Source organism: Palaemon carinicauda, chromosome 22 (assembly GCF_036898095.1).
Source record: "Palaemon carinicauda isolate YSFRI2023 chromosome 22, ASM3689809v2, whole genome shotgun sequence".
Classification (NCBI taxonomy): Eukaryota; Metazoa; Arthropoda; class Malacostraca; order Decapoda; family Palaemonidae; genus Palaemon; species Palaemon carinicauda.
The window spans coordinates 21,917,614-21,939,665 of record NC_090746.1 but is presented as its reverse complement, the minus strand read 5'-3'; the positions used below and the strand labels follow the sequence as shown (position 1 = coordinate 21,939,665).

The 22,052-nt window shown below is 48.6% G+C and overlaps 1 protein-coding gene across 1 annotated transcript in view; it reads left to right on the top strand.

Moving 5' to 3' along the window:
- RtcB (RtcB RNA ligase) overlaps nt 1-22,052 on the top strand; it is a 266,421-nt gene that overhangs the window by 15,784 nt on the left and 228,585 nt on the right. Inside the window, exon 3 of the mRNA XM_068346064.1 lies at nt 9,440-9,635. Within this exon, the coding sequence (XP_068202165.1) occupies nt 9,440-9,635 (196 nt within the window). The remainder of the gene's footprint in view (nt 1-9,439; nt 9,636-22,052) is intronic.

Sequence of the window (22,052 nt, the reverse complement as noted above, 5' to 3'; positions counted from 1 at the left end):
CTCTGCCTGGATTCGCAAGGTCATAGACCATGCCCTGAATCCGGACCCTTCTCCTTCACATTGCCCCAGAGGTGATGATGTCAGGGGCGTAGCTACGTCTCTGGCATTCAAGAGAAAAGTCTCAGTGTTGCAGGTTCTACAGGCTGGGATGTGGAAACGTCAGAATACGTTCATAGACCACTACCTGCAAGACGTGACCCACAGAAGCCTCAATACGTTCTCTATCGGCCTATGGTGGCTGCACAACAGCTGGTATAATACCTTAAGCTCTATATTGAAAGTAGCAGAAGGTTGAGGGCACTGTTACCTGGTTTTTGTCTGCGTGAATGAAAAGGTTTGACTGGGTCTTATTCTTTTCTTCATCCTCTCTTCTCTTGGGGAAAGCAGCATCCTGGGTTCTCATCACAAGCTGTCCTCAAAACACTGCAGGTAAACCATGCTTCCTTGTGTACCTAGTATTAAGCTAATTCTGTTGTGTCCCCCTACCCTGGCGAGGTGGTATTGGGAAAGTCTTGGTTACAACAGTTTTTCCTACAAAGACTCAAAATAACTTTTACCTGGACAGTCACACTTCTAAATGTCTCAACACACAGCTTGCGTAGGCCGCGAACCTTGCGTGGCAAGGTTTAGCGAGGTGTAGGGACTCCTTATTTTTAGTACAAACCTATTTAAAATAAGGAGCCCCCAGGTAGAGCTGAAAAGCCAGATTGGCAGGGATGTCCTCCCTCCTAATGGACAAGTCCCCCCTAGTAAATAACTTTGGTTTCTATTCCAGTTACGGAACAAATGACAAAATCGTAGATCATTTGTATTTTTCCTAATGATACAAACCTTTAGCTATTAAAACAAGCTTACCCACCAGCCCTATCCCCCTTGAAGTCCTACTTCCAAGCAAAGTGAGCTAAATCACAGGTGTGTGTGAGTGGGAGCTGTAGCAAGCTATCCCCCCCTACCCCTGCTAACAAGTGGAATGGGTAGTTAACCCTTGTTAAGATTTTAATGGCTCGTCCCTCTGAAAGTAATACCCCTAATAAATGGCTAAAGGTTTGCATTGTTAGGAAAAGTATAAATTACCAATTTGTCATATTAAAAAATAATTTGTATTTTTCCTAACCATACAAGTCTGGAGCTCTTTAAACATACTGGCCTGTCATTGCCTACCTGCAATTGCAAGTGGCTTGTGTTGGCTACTGCATGTGTTAGTAGAGTGATGGGTTTACCTTCTGCTACCTCCCCCTTCCCCCGCTAACTGGTGGAGGGGAGTAACACCTTGCTAAAAGTTCTACAGTTAGTTTCAGGTGTTGCTGAAATATATCTCCATAGTAATGAGCTTCAGGTTTGTATGGTTAGGAAATATAAAAATTATTTTCAAAATTTGTCATTTGTTCCGGAACTGAAATACAAACCACGCTAATTACTTTGGCGTAGCTGAATGACGAGCCATAAGAATTTTAACGAGGGTTTACTACCACACCGCTAGTTAGCGGGGGGGTAGGGAGGGGTAGCTTGATACCCTTCCCCCCTCACACACACAGTGAGTGCTTCACTTTACTTTTGGCTCAGAGAGACGACCGACCTGTCTGCGCTCTCCTCCGTTTTTGACTGCCATAATCTGTTTTGCTTTTTCTTTCAATGTGTGTTTGAAGTTGGCCTCTATTCTTTCATCATGCGTACGTGCCCTGGACAAGCTGGCCGCCCTTGTGGTACCTTTATGTCGGCCTTGGACACCGATCCTCACTCCTTATGCCCTCAGTGTAGGGGGCAACGGTTTGATAGGACTAACGTATGTATCGAGTGTAGGGAGTGGTCTACCTCCCAGTGGGAGAGGTTTGCCCGGCGACGCAAGAAGAAGGCTAAAAGGGAGATTTCTCCTTCAGAGGCTTCTTTGAAGAGAGAAAATTCCAAGACTTCTTCTTCCGTAGCCCTTTCCTCCTCCGAAGCTCCCAATCGAGCGGTCTCTCCCGAAAGGCCGGACAGTGGTAGCGTAGACCGTATTGCTGTTGACCGATCCCGGGGTGCGGGAGAGGTAGTTGCCTCCCATAGCGAGGCAGCTGCCCCTCCTCCCCCGGAGGAGGATTTAAATATTGATTTGTCTGTTAATAATAATGATTTATTACAGCTTTGGGCTTCCTTGGGGCCTCAGGGTTCGCCCTCCAGGGAAGCCCTGTTTGACATGATCAAACTGGGTGCGGCTGTTAAACAATCGCCGACGACAGCAGGGATAGATCCTCTGTCGGTCGTTGACGTTGTTGTAACGGAGGCATCGAGTGGTTCTGCTCAAACTCCTGTGCCTGTTGTTGCTGAGGTAGTTGAAGGCTTAGGTTCCCCCTCCGAACATCCTTCGAGGGAGGAACTAAGTCCTACGGTCTCTTCTGCCGGTGATTCTCCCCCCCGGGGGAGTTCACTAACAGAGACTCCTCTGCGGAGGCCCTACGAAGGTCAGAGTTCTGATCCAACGGCCCCTCGGGGGCGTATAAGGCGGAAGGCTCGTCCTCCCCTTCGCCGTAGAGGCCTACCTTCTCCTCACAAGGGAGTTAGGAGGCGCCTCTTCGGCTCGTCATCCTCGCAGTCCTCTGCGGAGGAGACAACTCGCCGATCACCGTTCCTGCCAGCTACCACCTTAGACGTCTCCAGGGATCGTTCGCGATCCCTGTCGGAGGATGGTCGTCCTTCGGGACTTTGTATCCAGTCTCCCTCCGGACATGCTGTCCTGCCATCTCCTTTCAAGGAGGATGCGCGCTACGTGCCATCTAAACCTGTCATTGCGCAGGCACCGGTCCCTTCGGGGCAAAAGGGTAATGAGCTCAAAACTGCGCATCAAACCCTTGCGCGCCAGGTTATACCTGCGCGCCCTTCTGCTGTTGCCGCTGATCCTGATTTAGCGCCACGGCGCTCACCTGTGCGCGTGCGCGCAAATGTTCCAGTTACGCGCCAGGGTTCCCCTGCGCGCCCACAACCTTCGGGGCACCCGCGCCCATCAGCAGTTCCTGAAATAGCGCTCCCGCGCCCACCTGCGCACACGCGCTCGCCTGCTCACATGTGCCTGGCAGTTCCTGATAAACGCGCGGTCCAAGAGGCACCTAAGTTAGCGCACAGGTGCTCACAGGTGTCTCTAGACCCCCAACACACTTATTTTACTAAGGGTGATGCGCGCCAACCTCGCACTGTTCCTGTTATAGCGCAAACGCGCTCGCCAACGCACCAGCGCGCTTTTACATCACAGCGCTCAGTCCAGGAGGTTCCAAAGATAGCTCACGGGTTCCCCTGGACTCTCTGCTAACTGCGCGCAATATAAAAACTGCGCACAATGTTCCAGTATCGCGCGAGGTTCCAGCTGCGCGCCCAGTTCCAGTTGCGCGCGATGCGCGCCCAACCCAACAGCGCACACCTACACGGTCAGTTCCTGCTGCGCGCCCATCGCAACAGTGCCCACATCCTGATGTGCGCCATGCGCGCCCACGATCTCCTGTGCGCCCGGCGATCTCACGTTCGCCTAAGGCAACTGCGCATGCTCCTCGCCCGGCTATCTCACGATCGCCTAAGGCAACTGCACAACCTGCGCACCTCTCATCTGCGTGCAGACGCGCGAACTCGCCCTCGCGCTATCACCAGGCTGCGCAATCACGCCCACGCCCGGTCGTGACAGACACGCGCCAGCATGCTACCGCGCACTCGCGCTGATCAGTAGCCCATCAGCCCACTGCGCGCCCTCGCATCCAGCCTTCTACCCCGCCTCATAAGATAGCTCCTGTGCACCACACGCCCTCGCCATCTCCTACGCGCGCCCGCGCCCTCAACATCGCACGCCCACGCTCACGCGCGTGCGCGAATATCATGCTGCGCATGATTCATTTACGCGCGATCCAGAACAGGGCTTTTCACGTGATCACCAGCGTGATCGGCGCAACGATCGCGTTGGATTACATCAGGGGTACAGGCGGCAGGTCATCATCGCGCTCCCCTCCCCGCAAGCGCAGAACAGACGGCTCGCCGGAGGAGGGGAGGTTTCCGGACAGGTCTAAGGACCTTTCTTCTTCTTTCATTGCAGATTCTCAACAGGTGAACCCTCATGTGTCGACTCCTCCAAGGGATCGAACGATCCCCTTCCCTCCAGAAGGAGTATCTGACAGCGCGACTGTCAGCCAGCAGCCCTGGTTTGGTACCATTGTCAGAGCGCTTATGCAGGCAATGAAGCCTGTGCTTTCTGACTTGGGTCACAAATCAGTGGCAACTTCCTCCCCCCTGAAGAGGAAGAGAGGAGTCCCAGACGTGGTAACTTCTCCAAGGACTATCCTGTCTCCGCGCAAGTCCTTACGTAAGGCTCCTACCCCACATCAGACTTTCTCTCCCTCCTCTGCGGATGAGTATTACCCATCCTCAGGAGAGCCGAAAGATCTGGTCCGTTCCCCCATCGCACCAATGGGGGGAACTCCGCCGGTTCCTGAGAAGTCTCCTCGTATAGAGGTGGCGAAGGCCTTACATCCTTCATTGCTGGAGTCCTGCATCCCTCCTAGGAGGGAGCCGAAGGACTCGAAGACTGTTCCCAAGTCTTCCGCAAGGACCCGACAGGAACCAGATAGACCTTTGGAGAACGTCCGCGAGTCTCCCCAGGAAGAGCCTCTGGGGACGGGAGACTTCGCTGCCAGTCCGTCAGGAGGAGAGCACCAGGAGTCAGAACATGCGTTCTGGCAAGTCCTGACCCTCATGAGGAACTTCAATGGGATTCCAGACCCAGAGATTCCTCCTCGTGAAAGGAAAGATACGGTCCTGGACCGAATCTACGGCACCCAGAAACCCTCTAGGGCCAGTGCAGCTTTGCCCTGGTCTCAGGGGATAAAGAGTGCCAGAGACAAGGTCGAGGGCCAGCTCTCTGAGCTTGCCTCCTCCAATAGATCCAGTGCCGGTAACAAGCTCCTCCCTCCTCCTCGAGTACATCAGAGGAGGTACTTTGAAATCCTAGAGGAAACTTGTTTGAGTCTTCCAGTACACCATTCGGTGGAAGAACTCACTGGGGGAGTCCCTCTTGAGAGGCTCTCCAACCGGAAAGTGTCCTATTCCGCAACTGAGATCCTAAGCCAGGAGAAAGTTGCGAAGTGTGCCATGCAGGCAACTTCGTGGCTGGACATCTGGCTGGGATCTCTGGGCATCCTGGTATGTTCTGAGGACCTATCCAAAGAAAGTACCAGGAAGGCACTGGAGACATTCTTACTTCAGGTACGCGAACCATCGAGTTTCTGGCCCATCAAATCTCGAGCTTGTGGGCCAACACGATTCTCAAGCGTCGGGACGCAGTAGCTGAAAGGTTCCACCAGAAGGTCCCCAGTTCTGATGTTAGCAGGCTCAGACACACTTCCGTTCTCGGTAAGAGTTTGTTTGAGCCAAAGGACGTGGAGCTAGCCTCTGAGAGGTGGAGGAAGTCCAATCAGGATTCCCTCATCCACAAGGCCCTGACATCGAGGCCTTACAAACCTCCAGCAGCTCAGCAACCCCGTCCAGCTAAGGACACTAGGAAGACAACGACAACAGCAGCGAAGCAGAAGGTGTCTAAGCCCTTTCCTGCCAAGGGCAGAAGGGGCAAGAAGTTCTCCAGGGGAGGAGGTAAAAATCCTAGAGGGAATGGCTGAGGCCGTAAACGCTAGGATTGGCAATCCCCCTGCATGTCCACCAGTGGGGGGATCCCTACAAAGTTGTGCAACAAGGTGGCAGCAACTCGGGGCAGATACCTGGACGATTTCCGTAATCGGTCAGGGTTATCGCATCCCGTTCATCTCATGTCTACCTCCCCTGACAGCGAATCCAGTGTCATTGAGCTCCCTTACCATGGGATCGGTAAAGGGACAGGCCCTCCGGGCAGAAGTCCAGACCATGTTGAAGAAGGACGCTCTCCATGAGTTTGTGTACGGGTCCCCAGGCTTCTACAATCGACTCTTTCTTGTGAGAAAGACGTCTGGAGGCTGGAGACCAGTCATCGACCTCTCGACACTGAACGGGTTTGTCAAACAAACTCCGTTCAGTATGGAGACGGCCGACACGGTCAGGCTTGCAGTGAGACCACAAGACTTCTTGTGTACACTGGACCTGAAGGACGCGTACTTCCAGATCCCAGTCCACCCGTCTTCAAGGAAGTACTTAAGATTTTGCCTAGACGACAAGATCTACCAGTTCAAGGTGATGTGCTTCAGTCTCTCCACAGCACCCCAAGTGTTCACCAAGGTGTTCACCCTGATTTCATCATGGGCTCACAGGATCGGCATCCGTCTCCTCCGTTATCTGGACGACTGGCTGATCCTAGCAGACTCGAAGGCAACCCTTCTTCGCCACCGGGACAAGCTTCTCGAACTTTGCCAAGATCTAGGGATCATGGTAAACCTCGAGAAGCCCTCTCAGAGACTGGTATACCTAGGCATGGTCATAGACACCAATCTCCACAAAGCCTTTCCATCAGACGACAGGATAGCAAGGCTGAGGAAGGTCGCGAGACCTTTCCTCACACGAGAAGAACTTCCAGCCCAAATGTGGTTACGTCTCCTCGGCCATCTCTCCTCCCTGGCCCGTCTGGTTCCCAACAGTCGCCTCAGAATGAGATCTCTCCAGTGGCGACTCAAGTCGCGGTGGAATCAAGGACACGATTCCTCGGACACCCTGATCCCTATGGGACAACCGGAACAGACAGATCTCCAGTGGTGGGTGGCAGACGAGAACCTACGAAAGGGAGTGGATATTCTCGTCCTCCCCCCGGGCTTGATGTTGTTTTCGGACGCATCAAAGAAAGGGTGGGGGCCCACGTTCTGAACCACAGGACCTCAGGCCTGTGTTCAGAATCAGAAAAGTACCTTCACATAAACCTGCTAGAAATGAAGTCCGTGTTCCTGGCACTTCAGAAGTTCCACCAAGTCCTGGCGGGCCACTCTGTGGTAGTGATGAGCGACAACACCACAGTGGTGGCTTATATCAACAAGCAGGGAGGTACCTTTTCAGAACAGCTATCCCATCTTGCAGTAGAGACACTGAGATGGTCCGAAGTCCACTCGATCACACTAGCAGCTCGCTTCATTCCTGGCAAAAGGAATGTTCTCGCCGACAGTCTGAGCAGAGCGACACAGATAGTGAGTACCGACTGGTCTTTGGATCCTCAAGTAGCCAACAAAGTCCTGACTTTGTGGGGTTCCCCGATTGTGGACCTGTTCGCTACAGCGCTGAACTACAAGCTCCCACTGTACTGCTCCCCAGTCCCGGACCCCAAGGCTCTCTGGCAAGATGCCTTGCAACAACGGTGGGACAACATCGATGTGTACGCCTTTCCCCCGTTCTGTCTGATGAGGAGAGTACTCAACAAGACCAGAATATCGGTCAACCTGTCAATGACCCTCATAGCTCCGCTATGGCATCACGCAGAATGGTTCCCGGACCTTCTGCAACTCCTTACTGAGCCCCCAAGGGAACTCCCTCCACGTCACGAGCTACTCAAACAACCACATGCCAACATCTTCCACAAAGCCGTAGCTTCGCTTCGACTTCACGCCTGGAGACTATCCAGCATCTCCTCAAAGAGAGAGGATTTTCGCAACAAGTTGCGAACAGGATGTCTGGACACCTGCGCAAGTCATCCACAGGGGTCTACCAGGCGAAGTGGCGAGTTTTCTGTGGTTGGTGTCATGGAAGGGGTATCTCTCCACTCAATGCCACAATTCCAGCAATAGCGGAGTTCCTCGTGTATTTGCGGGAGGAAATTCGCCTTTCAGTCTCGGCAGTGAAAGGCTATCGCTCAGCCTCAAGTCTTGCCTTCAGGCTCAAAGGAATGGACATTTCTTCCTCGCTGGAACTTTCTCTTCTCTTACGAAGCTATGAACTTACCTGCCCTCAGTCGGAAGTGAGATCCCCTCCTTGGAACGTGGTTCGAGTTCTCAGGTCTCTAAAGAGACCTCCCTACGAACCACTACGCCAGGCTTCAGATTGCCACCTTACTTGGAAGACGGTGTTCCTTCTAGCTTTGGCCTCGGCCAAGCGAGTCAGCGAACTACATGGTCTCTCATACGACATCGCCCATTCAAGGTGATGGGGGGAGGTAACGTTCAGGTTCGTCCCTGAGTTTGTTGCCAAGACTCAGAACCCCGGTTTGACTCTTTCCAGGTTTCGAGTCTCCGTTCTGTAACAGATGACCCAGACCATCTCCTACTTTGCCCAGTAAGGAGTCTGAGGTTGTATCTCAAGAGAACAGCTGCAGTTCGCCCAGGTTCAAGCCTTGTTCGTGAGCACTGGGAAAACGAAGAGAAGGGTCACCAGGAATACCATCTCAGCCTGGATTCGCAAGGTAATACACCTGGCCTTGAATCCTGACCCTTCTCCGTCACGTCGCCCTAGAGCGCATGATGTCAGGGGCATAGCTACGTCCCTGGCCTTCAAGAAGAATTATTCAGTGACGCAGGTCCTGCAAGCTGGGGTGTGGAAGCGTCTGACGACCTTCACAGCCCACTACCTGCAAGACGTGACCCACAGGAGGCTCGATACGTTTTCTATCGGCCCTGTGGTGGCTGCACAACAGCTGGTCTAAACCTCAGGCTCCTTAATGGACAAGTAGCAGAAGGTTGAGGGCATTGTTACCCGGTTTTAGTCTGCAGGAATGAAAAGGTATGTCTGGCCCTTATTCTTTTCTTCATCCTCTCCTCCCTTGGAGAAAGCAGCCTCCTGGGATCTCTGCACAGCTGACCTCAAACCACTGCAAGTAAACCATGCTTCCTTATGTTCTTAGTATTAAGTGTAATACTGTCATGTCCCCATACCCTGACGAGGTGGTATTGGGAGAGTCCTAGCCTAGATTGCCATCTGACGAACTCCAGGTCAACTTCCTAGGACAAGTCACTTTTCACCTTCGCACACACCTTACGTAGGCCGCAGCAGTTTCACAGCTGCTAGCGAGGAGCAGGGATTCCCTATTGTCTGAGTTCGTAGACAATCGAATATGGAGTCCCCGGGCAAGCCGAAGCCAGTATGGCAGGGACTTACCACCCTTCCTAAGGGTTAAGTCACCCCATGTAAATAGCGTGGTTTGTATTTCAGTTACGGAACAAATGACAAATTCGTAGATAATTTGTATTTTTCCTAACTATACAAACCTTAGCTATTTACACATATTTGCCCGCCAGCCCTGACCCCCGGGATAAGTCCTACCTCTAAGCAAAGTGAAGCACTCACTGTGTGTGTGAGGGGGGAGGGGTAGCAAGCTTCTCCCCCCCCCCCTGCTAACTAGCGGTGGGGTAGTAAACCCTCGTTAAAATTCTTATGGCTCGTCAATCAGCTACGCCTAAGTAATTACCCCATGCAAATAGCTAAGGTTTGTATAGTTAGGAAAAATACAAATTATCTACGAATTTGTCATATTTTTATTGTAGTATATAATTTTGTTCTGTATCTAAAGTCTTTTTCAAATTCCAATTTCCAGGTGGATGGAATATTTTATGTTAATGATCATCTTGAAAAGCTTATGTTTGATGAATTGCGAAATTACTGTCGTCCAGGAGCCATAGGAGGTTTTCTTCCTGGTATGAAGCAAATTGCAAATGTTGCTGCTTTGCCTGGAATCGTTGGGAAGTCTGTAGGCTTGCCAGACGTTCATTCAGGTTATGGCTTTGCTATCGGTAAGTTTTTTATAATATTGATGTAAATTCGTTGAAACGGGCCTTCTCCTTAATATTTATATTTTTTAATTCACAATTATTCCATCACAAATACAAACCCTTTCTCTCTTTATTATGGAATATGCTTTCGCTAAAGCTGGGAGACTAGCCATAAGACTTAGCGAGGTATAACTACCCATTGCTAGTTAATGATTGAGTAGGGCCTAGTACCTGTTACCCACGTGCCTGTTACCCCGCTCACACACATACATGTGTTCTATTGTCACTTTTGCTTTTGGCTCGGTTGAGAGTGGACGTTCTCTCTTTGTACCACTATAACCATACTTGACAGGCCATTTGACTACTCTGTTTTTCTTTTTCTCTTTCCAGGTGTGAGTTGTGCTTTTGAGGTCGGCATGCGGACTTATCATGAACCTGAAGGACGCCAATAAGGCATGGGCACCTTCATGTCCCCGGTTTTGACCAACCCTCTCTCCTTGTTCCTGGCCTGCAGAGAATACACTTGTAGGCAGGATTCTCCCTGTGCAGAATGTTGGGAGTAGCCATCCTTCTAATGGGAGAGATTTGGCAGATGATGTAAGAAATAGTCTAAAAAGGATTCATCTCCTTGAGTCATCTTTGAAGGCGAAGAGACCTCGACTTCCCTATTTGTCTTCTTGATATTTTCACATAACTCATGTTTGATCAGTCTCCCCCCCTGGGGAGTGTTCGAATAGAAGAGGTGGCCGTTTGACTCCCAGACAACCATTAAGATTTGAGGACTCCACCACTTCCCTTAGCAAAGCGGCACTGCCCTCTGCCAAAGGGGAGTCTTTCTCCGATGAAGACATTCTTTAGCAGTGGTCTTCCTTGGGGATCGCTGCTCCCCTGTTGAAAGAAGGTCTTCTGGAGCTGAACCAGCTAGGGGGCACAGAGGAAGTGTGGCTCCCTCAGAGGTTGACCTTGGTCTTCCTCTAGGAGACTGAAGGTATTGCACTGGCAAAGTCTTTAGTGTCCTGACCTGGTTCAGTCTTTTCTGCACCATCACCGTCTACATATCCGTCAAGAAGGCCAAGTGCGGCTGACCCAGTGCTCAACCTCAGTCTTGCTCCTCAGCTGTACTACTCTTAAGAGGAATGAAGAAAACAGGTCACGAAATCCTCCTCAGTGAGCTCCTCGCAGAGGAGCCCCGGAACGCGAGTTCCCTGAAGGTGTTCCTCCCTTCAGCAAGGACATGCCCAGGTTTTACGAGATGGTCAGGGCAGTCCAACAAGTGGTATCCGGTGTCCCTCAGGTTCCTTTGGAGAAGGATGAAGTGATCACAATGACACCAAGCGCTCAACAGATCCTCGATGTTCGCCTCTCCTCCATCTGATCTGAGACAGCGGAGTTCTGCACCAGCACAACCTCAGGAATGGCTGGTTTCTATGGGCGGCTCCCCCATACGACCAACAAAAGGTCACAAGCTACTCCCAGAACCTAGCAAGCTACAGCAAGACTTCTCTAGGCTGGAACTGAGACTGATAGTACTTTTTAAACAAAAGACTTACCCGGTAGTTATATATATAGCTTACGTCCCCGACGTCAACGACAGAAAATTCGAAACTCGCGCCAACCGCCAGTTGGATAGCCAGGTGTACCACCCCTGCACCCTAGCGAGGTACCTGGAAACCATTCCAGTGACCCTCATATATTCCCTGCCGTCGCTAGCGGCGACATGTGAATTCTACTCCGTCATTACTGATCGTTTTTTTGGTGAAGTACAAATCTTTGGTTATTGACTCCCGCTTGTTTTTGATCTCGCTTTGGATATTTCTTGATTTTGTTTGGATTAGATGATTTTTGACCTTTGCTTGTCTGAATTCTCTTAAAATTTCAAAATGGCTACCCCCCCATAACTTTTAGGTTATGTGTGACTAGTGGGTGTAAGACCCATATGGCTAAAGCCTCTCTTGACCCCCATTCTCTCTGTGTTACATGTAGAGGTAAAGAGTGTGATTTAGGTGATCGCTGCGATGAATGTGTTTTGCTGTCAGAGCATGAATGGATTGAGTTTGATAGATACAGACGTAAACTCAAAAGGGATAGATTGAGGTGTAGTTCTTCTCGCTCATCTAGAGATATTTCCTCTTCCCATGTCATTAATCCTATTCCTTCACCTGTAGTGGTAGATCCCGATCCCACTACAGTATTGCAATTGCTAATGAACCTTCACTAAAAGATATGTTAGTGGCTATTCAAGCTCTCGGTGCTAAAGTTGAATCTTTGGCTGCGGACAAGACACAGTTGATGTCCGATGTGCAACTATTAAAAGGTGAAAGTGCAAGTGCAGTTAAGTTAAGTGCAGTGGAGGGTGCGCCTGCTCATGTCTGTCTTCCTCCTAGTCCTAGACCTCTTCCAAGCTCCCCAACCCCTGGGAGAAGGAATGTCGAAAGGCGAAAGGAGACGAGAGGCTTTAACAAACGAGCAGACGTCCCCTCAAACATACCTGTGGATGCCTCCCAGGACGTTCGCCCTTAACATTGGAAAGGTGAGGTTAAGTGTTTTTCGTCGTTTTCGGATGACCCCTTGCCTAAAAGAGGTTGGAAGCTCGCTTCCAGACCTCTTAAGAGGTCCTATGATAAGGCCTATCGACGTCCTGCTAGTTCAAAACCTGGATATAGTCACTGGGATACTCCAGAGCCTTTTGAAAGTCCCCTGATAAAACGTCCTTTTAGAACGCTGGACGTTTCCAAGGATCCTTCTGTGCACTCAGGACCAGGCTTTGCCTCATTCCAAGCTCCCAAGCAGCCTTCAGACTGGTTTTCGCCTTCTAGGCGCTCTGTTCCGTTTAGCGATGAGGAAAACGTTGTGATTTCATCACCGATTTCACAACGTTCGGATCCTAACTTTGTAATTCTTCAAGACATGCAAAGCAGGCTCTCGTCCTTTATGCAATCATACCAGCGTAGCGACAAATCTCATATCAGTGGTCGTGATCGGAGCAGCGAACTAGGACGTGTTCCCGAATGCCCTCGTAATCGGGGATCTAAGCTTCCTGCTAGCCGCTACGAACGTCCTTTAGGAAGTGATCATGATCGTTCTCCTAAGTCCGCAGTCCACAGTTCTTTTATTGAACGCGAACGTTCTTTCAAGAGCAAGGAGTTCCTGCCTTCAGACAATGTGCTCGTGCGTTCTTCTAAGAAAGATGCCGGACGTCCTGTTAAACAGATTATTGATCGTCCTTGCAAACGGGTTACCGAATGTCCTGTTAAACAGGTTATTGATCGTCCTTGCAAACGGGTTACCGAACGTCCTGTTAAACAGGCTTATGTTCGTTCTTTAGATAAGTCTTTCGAACGTCCTTCGATTCAGGATCCTGGACTTCCTACGGAACAGGCTGCCGATCCTCCTTCGGAACAGGCTGCCGAACGTCCTTGCAAACAGGCTACCGAACGTCCTTACAAGCAGGCTGCCAAACGTCCTATAATTCAGGAAGTTTCTCTCTCCGCCAATTATTTTAGTGAGCGTCCTTCAGGTTGTTTTTCCGGAAGGATTACAGTTGAACGAGTCGCTGAACAACAAGCGGTTCGTAGTACCGAACGCTTGTCAGAAGTTGACGGCAAGCGTGTTTCTGAATATGATCCTGAACGTCCTATCCCTTGTCATATTTCGGATGTTAGTTTGGATTACGATGAGGAGGCTCATTCTTTTCAAGACATCGATACAGTTCATGTACAGGAACTTTTTGTCTCCGATCGAGCTGATCGCGAGCGTTCGGATGAGCCGCACACGACTCTGCCGCCTGATACTATTCGCAATGAGCCTATTTCTATTGCGGTTGGTACTGAAGATTTTTCTGAAATAGAAACTGCTCTTAACCCTACTGCTCCCGAAGGAACGTTGCAAGAGAAGGAAGTAGAAGGCCAGCTTTCTCCTATGGAGTTCGATGATGTTTCAGAAGACGAGGACTCTGTTTCTTTCCGTCATTCTGCCGATCTTAAAAAACTAATGAAAGTTTTTACGGAAGAGTTTTCAGCCTTTTTTGTGCCTATAGCTCCGCGCTCGCCTCCGTCTGAGTTTACTCTTGGGAAAGCCTCTAAGAAAGCCCGCTTTACTAAGATGGTATTGTCGCGTTCGTCTAAGAGAGCTCTTAAATTGATAGGTGACTGGTTACAGTCTAAGAAGGCCTTAGGAAAGACAGCTTTTTCCGTTCCTCCAGCTAGACTGGCTTCGAGGTCGAGCATCTGGTACGAGACAGGAGAAGTTCTCGGCTTGGGGATTCCTGCCTCTGCCTAGGGAGATTTCTCAAGCCTCGTAGATGCTCCTCGTTGGTCGGCCATGAGAAAGACCAAGATTTTTTGGTCTACTTCAGAGATGGACCACCTTCTCAAGGGAATTTTTTGAGCCTTTGAAGTTTTTAACTTTTTAGAATGGACACTTGGGGCTTTGGGTAAAAAAGTTGAGACTTTTAAAGAGGGGGATACCTCTGCCCTGGTCCATTTGATGTCGTGCATGGACAAAGCCTTGAGGGATGGCTCTAACGAGCTTGCAGCTCTTTTTTCTGCTGGCATTCTTAAGAAAAGAAATCAACTTTGCTCTTTTCTTTCGCCGGGGTTACTCCCTTCCAGAAGTCCGAACTTTTATATGCGCCTCTTTCTCCATTGCTGTTCCCACAAGAACTTATCAGGGAGATTTCTGCAGCTTTAGCTCAGAAGGCTACTCAGGCTCTTGTCTCCAAGACTGCTAGAAAGGCTCTTCCTCCCTCTTTTACCAGCCGCAAGCCTAAGGAAGAAACTTTTCCCAAGTTTTCCCAGCTCTTTCGAGGGAGATCTTCCAGCAGGGGTAGTTCCAGACCTAATGCTAGAAGGAGTAAGAGAAGAGGCTTCAGAGCAGGGCGAAGCAGAGCCTGACTGCTTCCGCCTTCAGGCAGTAGGTGCCAGACTACTCAAATTCTGGCAAGCGTGGGAGAAGAGAGGAACAGATCAGTGGTCTATTCAGATCTTGAAGGAGGGTTACAAGATCCCCTTTCTAGGGAGCCCTCCTCTGGTCTTAGTTCCCGTGGATCTCTCCCAGATACAGAGAGGAGGCAAAGAGACAAGCTCTTTCGAACCAAGTGTCTCTTATGTTAGGAAAGGGGGCCATAGAGAAGGTTCGGGATGTTTGTTCACCGGGTTTCTACAACCGTCTATTCCTGGTACCCAAGAACTCGGGGGGATGGCGTCCAGTTCTGGACGTGAGTGCGCTGAACAAGTTCATCATCAAAACGAAGTTCACCATGGAAACTTTGAAGTCAGTGCTAGCAGCAGTAAGGAGGGACGACTGGATGGTCTCATTAGACCTTCAGGACGCCTACTTCCACATCCCCATCCATCCGAGCTTCAGACCCTACCTAAGGTTCGTTTTCATGGGAGATGTCTTCCAATTCAGAGCCCTAGGCTTTGGCCTTTGCACAGCACCTCAGACCTTTACGAAGCTCATGCTGAATGTAGCAAAGATCCTCCATTCAAGGGGCATAAGAGCCTCCCTGTATCTCGACGACTGGCTTCTCAGAGCGCACTCTTACGATAACTGCCTGAAGGATCTTCAGACAACCTTGGACCTTGCGAAAGAACTGGGTCTCCTTGTTAACAAGGAAAAGTCTCTCTTGGTTCCATCTCAAGAGATTTTGTATTTAGGGATGACGATATGGAGTCAGATTTTTCGGGCTTTTCCGTCTCCCTTAAGGATAGAGCAAGCCAAGTTGAAACTAAGATCGTTTCAAAGCAAGGAAGTATGTTCAGCAAGGAAATGGATGAGTCTGGTAGGAACCCTCTCTTCCTTGGAACAATTCGTCCCACTGGGAAGACTGAATCTTCGTCCTCTCCAGTTCCATCTCACCAGCCATTGGGATAAGAAGAGGGACTTAGAAGCGATGTCCATTCCTATCACGAACCCCATCAAAGTCTGCCTTCGGTGGTGGAAGAACCAGACAAGTTCCAGGAAGGTCTCGACTTATCAATAAAGAGTCCAGACCTTGTGTTATGCTCCGACGCCTCGGACACAGGATGGGGAGCAACCCTAAACAAGTTAGAAGTCTCGGGTTTATGGTCAGAGACCCAAAAATCCTTGCATATAAACCACAAGGAGTTGTTGGCAGTTCTTTTAGCCCTCAAAAGTTTCGAGGAATTAGTCACCAACAAAGTGGTTCAGGTCAATGCGGACAACACGACAGCATTGGCGTACATTTCAAAGCAAGGGGGAACACACTCGATATCTCTGTACGAGACGTCAAAGAATCTCCTGGTGCGGCCAAGAGAGAGGAACGTTATACTTTTGACAAGATTCATTCAAGGGGAGAAAAACGTAATGGCAGACAGTCTCAGCAGACGGAATCAGATCCTTCCAACAGAGTGGACCCTCAACCTTCATGTGTGCAAGAGCCTGTGGCGTCTTTGGGGTCGCCCTTGCATAGATCTTTTCGCAACCTCAAAGACGAAGAGGTTAGAGACGTATTGCTCCCCTGTTCTGGATCCAGAAGCAGTCCACATAGACGCTTTTCTGTTGGACTGGTCCAATCTAGATCTCTACACCTTCCCACCTTACAAGATCCTGTACAAAGTAGTACAGAAATTTGTGACATCGAAAGGAACCAGGATGACCCTAGTGGCTCCCTATTGGCCGTCAAGAGAATGGTTCACAGAGGTACTGGAATGGGTGATAGACACCCCAAGAATTCTTCCTTTAGGTGTAGATCAGACAACCCCACTTGGAAAGATTGCATCAAAATCTCCACGCTCTTCAGCTGACTGCCTTCAGACTATCGAAAGACTCGCTAGATCTAGAGGCTTTTCGAAGGAGGCAGCTCAAGCTATTGCAAGAGCAAGAAGGACTTCAACCATCAAAGTCTATCAATCTAAGTGGCAGGTTTTCAGAGAGTGGTGTAGAATCAACTCTCTTTCCTCATCCAGTACCTCTGTACCTCAAATTGCGGATTTCCTGCTATATCTTCGAAGGAAGTGCAATTTCTCCTCCTCTACTATTAAAGGCTATAGGAGTATGTTAGCTGCCGTGTTTAGGCATAGAAACCTTGACCTCTCTGGCAATAAGGATCTGCAAGAGCTTCTCAAGTCTTTCGAGACTTCAAAACGACGGAACCAAGATTCTCCAGCCTGGAATCTGGATATTGTTTTGAAGTATCTTATGAGCGACAGGTTTGAGCCACTGGGTTCAACTTCCTTGAAAGACCTCACTATGAAGACACTATTTTTGGTCAGTCTTGCAACAGCCAAAAGAGTGAGTGAGATTCATGCGTTTAGCAAAAACTTTGGATTTCGTAATGGTAAAGCTGTCTGTTCCTTACAATTAGGCTTTCTTGCCAAAAACGAACGCCCTTCTCAGCCTTGGCCCAAAGCATTCGAGACTCCAAATCTTACGGATCTGGTAGGAGATGAGGTAGAAAGAGTCTTATGCCCAGTTAGAGCTCTGAGATGCTTCTTGGAGAGAACAAAAGATTTACGAGGCAAGTCTGAATCTTTGTGGTGTTCAGTCAAAAAGCCCTCTTTACAGATGTCTAAAAATGGCTTGTCATATTTTGTCAGGCTTTTGATTAAGGAAGCTCATATTCATTGTAATGAATCAGACCTTGGACTTTTAAAGGTCAAGACTCATGAAGTCAGAGCAGTGGCAACGTCGGCAGCATTCAGGCAGAACAGATCTCTACAAAGCATAATGGACACAACCTTCTGGTGGAGCAAATCTGTGTTCGCGTCATATTATTTGAAAGGTGTTCAGACTTGTTACAAGGACTGTTACACTCTGGGTCCATTCGTAGCAGCGAGTGCAATAGTGAGTGAAGGATCCACCACTATGTTCCCATAATCCCAATAACCTTTTCTTCTCTTGGTACTTTTAATTGTTTTTTATGGTTGTTTGTGGATATTGTGTCAGTCTTCCACAATCATTGATTTTGTCAGGTGGTCATGTTTGTTCCTTGAGAGCACCCGGAACTGGTTATTGGAGGAGGTTCTGTCATGATGAGGTTTTGACACCGGTTTGACAGTCCCTTTGAGATCTTCAGCCCCCTGGGAGGATCGCTGAATCTCATAAGGCTAGCAGACATAATGAGGCAGAGTATCATTGAAGTCAGCTTCCTTATCAGGTACGAACCCTTAAGTTTTGTTTTAATTAACTCTTAAGTAGAATTCCAGATATACTAGCTGTCTCTAACCCTCCACCAAAGGTGTTAATCAGCTATATATATAAATACTGGGTAAGTCTTGTGTTTAAAAATGATATTTTCATTAATAAAATAAATTTTTGAACATACTTTCCTGGTAGTTATATATAATTTTAGTCCCACCCTCCTCCCCTCTAAGAGACTAGAGGCATGGAATATATGAGGGTCACTGGAATGGTTCCCAGGTACCTCGCTAGGGTGCAGGGGTGGTACACCTGGCTATCCAACTGGCGTTTGGCACGAGTTTCGAATTTTAAGCCATTGACGTCGGGGACGTATGCTATATATATAACTACCGGGTAAGTATGTTCAAAAATTTATTTTATTAATGAAAATATCATTTTGAAGAAGAGTAGGCGACAGATGATAGCAACTCCTCCCCCTGGCGACGTGTTTCACCCTCGAACCAGTAGGGGCTCTAGATCACAGAGAGAAATCTCCCTGACGAAGAACTATCACATCTCTCCTCCTATGAGCTTTCAAGCCCTTCCAGAGGGAAGGAGGGAACGAAGAGAAATTCCTTACTCTCTGAATTCTTACCTCGTCTGAGGTAGGGGAAGGACGCTAAGAACTGATTATCGAAGGCGATGGCACCAATCCAGGAGCAGTGTGTGCCATGTTTAGCACAAACCATGGGAACAACAGCATATAAACTTTGAGAGGCTCTGCAAAGTGCCATGATGATGACGGCAGCCTTCCCCGAGCCCCTATGGGTGCGTGCTTGTGGGTGGAAGACTTTGATCCAGACTCAGGGCATGAGAGGACACTCCCTTGAGCTGTAAGCCCTAAGATCTAGGTTGCGGAATAGAAAGGGGCGGATCACATGTTCTGGCAAGTTCTGGCTTGTATCAGAGCCATCAACGGTTTTGACGATCCATCCACCACCCCCCTGAGGGGGCAGACACGGTCTTAGACTATCTATATCGCACCCAGACATCTGCCAAAACTAGCGCAGCTCTGCCCTGGTCGAGGGACTTGAAGGGGGCCAAGAAGAAGGCTTTCTCTTAGATCGCTAGAGGTTCCCAGTCCTTGCTGACTAATGATTCGGCAAAACTCCTTCCTCCTCCATTCATTCAATTGAGAAGAAACTAGGAGATCGAGGAGGAAACCAGCGCCATTGCCTCTCGACCCGGCAATAATATCATTAACCAAGGGTATGACAAATCAGAAGCTGGCAGTCCTACTGGTAAACTTTTTGGTGAGCGATGCCCTAAACATGGAGAGAGTCTTGAAATATGGCATGCTGGCTACTTCGTGGTTCAATGTATGGTTAGGCTCAGTATATCCAAGACAGAAGACTGGTCTCAGGAGCATACGTGAGAGGTGATCTTGACCTTCCTACTCTTAGGTACTAGGACCATCAAGTTCCTGTTCCACCAGGTAGGAAACATGTGGTCTAACGACAAGATGCTGTAATTGAGAAGTTCCATAAGCAAATGCTTATAATGGAAGCATCTAAACTATGAACCTCATCTATGGAAGGTCCTTTGCTGTTTAATGTCAAAGACATCGAGAAGCCAACTGACTGATTGTTGGAAAAAGGCAAGCCAGGACTCCCTTCTCCAAAGGGCAATGACGACTACGTGGTAGCCCGTCAGCTCAGAAACCGCCCCCCGCAAGATCTCAAGGGAGCAGCAGCAGTTCAGGTGCTCCCAAGACGTCCACAAAGCCCTTTCCGGCTAAAGAACAGATCAAGGGTAGTAAAGAAGGAAGAGGAAGTGGATGTGGATAATCGCATTAGGGAGGGCAGCCTCCCATTTGTCCACTGGTGGGAGGATGCCTGCAGAGCTGATGGCAAAGGTGGTTGGCACACGGGGCCGGAGCTTGGACAGTCTCTGATACGATCAGGCTATCACGTCCTCTTCACGCTATCTCTCCCTCCCTTGACGCAACACCCAATTCTATCAAGATCCTACACGAAGGGGTCCGTGAAGGATTGGGGCCGAATTCCAGACCATGTTGGAGAAGGGCGCTCTCCAAAAGGTCCTAGACGGGGCCCCAGGCTTTTACAGTCGACTCCTTCTTGTAGAGAAGGCATCTGGGGGCTTGAGAACTGTCATCGACCTCTCCTACCTGAACAAGTTTTTGCCACAAACTGTTCAGGATGGAGATGGGAGCAACTGTCAGACAAGGACTTGATGATTACGCTGGATTTGAGGACGCATGCTTCCAGATCCCAGTTCATCCGTCATCAAGGAAGTATTTAAGAATCATCATAAATGACCGGCGATACCAGTTCAAGGAGTTGTGTTTTGGTTTGTTCACACCACCTCAGGTTTTCTCCCTGTTTTCAATCGGGACTCACAGCATTGGCATTTGTACATTAAGATACTTAGATGACTGGCTGATCCTAGCAGACTCGGTGACGGCCTTTCTCCAACACCAAGAAAGATGTCTCAAGTTTTGCTCCATCTGGGGATTGTAGTAAATCTTGAGAAGTCTTCACTAAAACCAACACAGAGACTGGTATACTTAGGAAAGCTTCTATACACCAGTATTCCTGTCTGACGACAGGATACAGAGACTGTCCCCTTCTTACTACGAGACTTGCTACCAGCACATCAGTGGCTACGTCTAATAGGACACCTATCCTCCTGGAGCACTTGCTGACCAACGGTCGACTACGCATACGATCTGTTGGCTGCCGAAGTCCAGCTGGGGTCAGCACAAGGAACCACTGGATCTGCTGGAGGGCGCCATCAGCATACTCTAGGTCGGCTAATTTCCTGTTACCAATCCAGTCCTATCATTTTCCACCATCTCCAAGTGTTCTATGCATTACAAAATCAATGAGGAGGATAAACAACATAGGTGACAACACATTCCCTTGGAGTACTCCACTGTTCACTGGAGGTTCATTTGATAGGACTCCACTAACATTAACTTTGCACTTGCTGTGCTTATGAACAGACTTAATTAAATTTACATTTTTAAGAGGAACTCCATAATAACGTAGGACTCTACAAAATTAAGTACTGCCTAAAATTGTTTTTACTTGGTTTCTATCACAATATAGTGGTTTCTATCTAGTAATACTGTATAACACTTGCTGATACTGTAGTGTATATTACTGTAATATGCTACTATCACTACAGTAAAGCTTAACTGTACTCTTAAGTATATTCACTGTTTTAGTTTGGACGACTGGACTCGCCACGCATGTAGCCTACATTTATGATAAATAACATTACTCTAATTCTATACTGTACAATGTGTGTACAGTACAATTTAAGGTTAACTATGTGTACGGTACTGTATATATTTTATACAACGATCACTAACCATTTTCCTATGAAGTTTTACACAGCTATCTTTTAGTATGACGCAATTCCTGATGCGTCGGTGTCATCTTGATGGAATCCGTCCGACATCCACAGTAATCCATTGGTAATATTTACCCCATCTACTTCAATGGATAAAACCCTCTTAATGAGAGAATGCCTTGATGAAGTCATTGAGCTTCAGCACGGCATTTCACTCCCGTGCTGAAACTTGGTGACGGGCAAGAGGGCTCTCAAACTTGGGGAAATTACTCCCCCAGTTCGAATCTAAATTTCTCTCTTTCTTATCTTTTTCTTCCTCTTTATATTGCTTCAACCTTCTCCTAATATTGTAAACTTTCTTTCATGATGCTGTCCCAAACCTATGAGTAAAATTTTCCATATGTATGTGTTTTTTTTTTTTTTTTTTACATATTTATGTATGTTTATTATCCTTTTTTTTTTTTTTTTTTTTTTTTTTTATGGCATGGATGTTTCTACATCTGTTATTGCCACTTGGGCGGATGTTTCTACATCCGGTATTGCTGCCTGCTTTGATGAATGGGAAAGGGGTCACGGTTGGGAGGTGTTTGTGCTCAAAGCTATATGTGAGAGTATTGGATGATCTCAGCCATCCCGAAGATGGTTTGGACCTTTTTGGCGGAACTATTCTCAAGTGTTGGGTCTATGGAATCCAGGGGGATCCAATGCTTGGGGTAGGACTCTCGGCTTTTGGCCGGAAGCCCGTCATTACAGATATGGGGAGGATGATTCCATAGTTTCTTGGTCTCAGTCCTAACAGGCGGGTTCAGCTTACACCTGTGCCTCTATATCTGTTTTGATGCTATCCTTCGGGTAGGGTATGAAGTGGACCATCTGGGAAGTATACTCTCACTGTGCCGGTAGTGGAGAGTGCAAATTTCCTTCCCAACATGTGATGCCTTAATGTTCTCAAGCAGGTAAATCAAACTATTCAAAAAA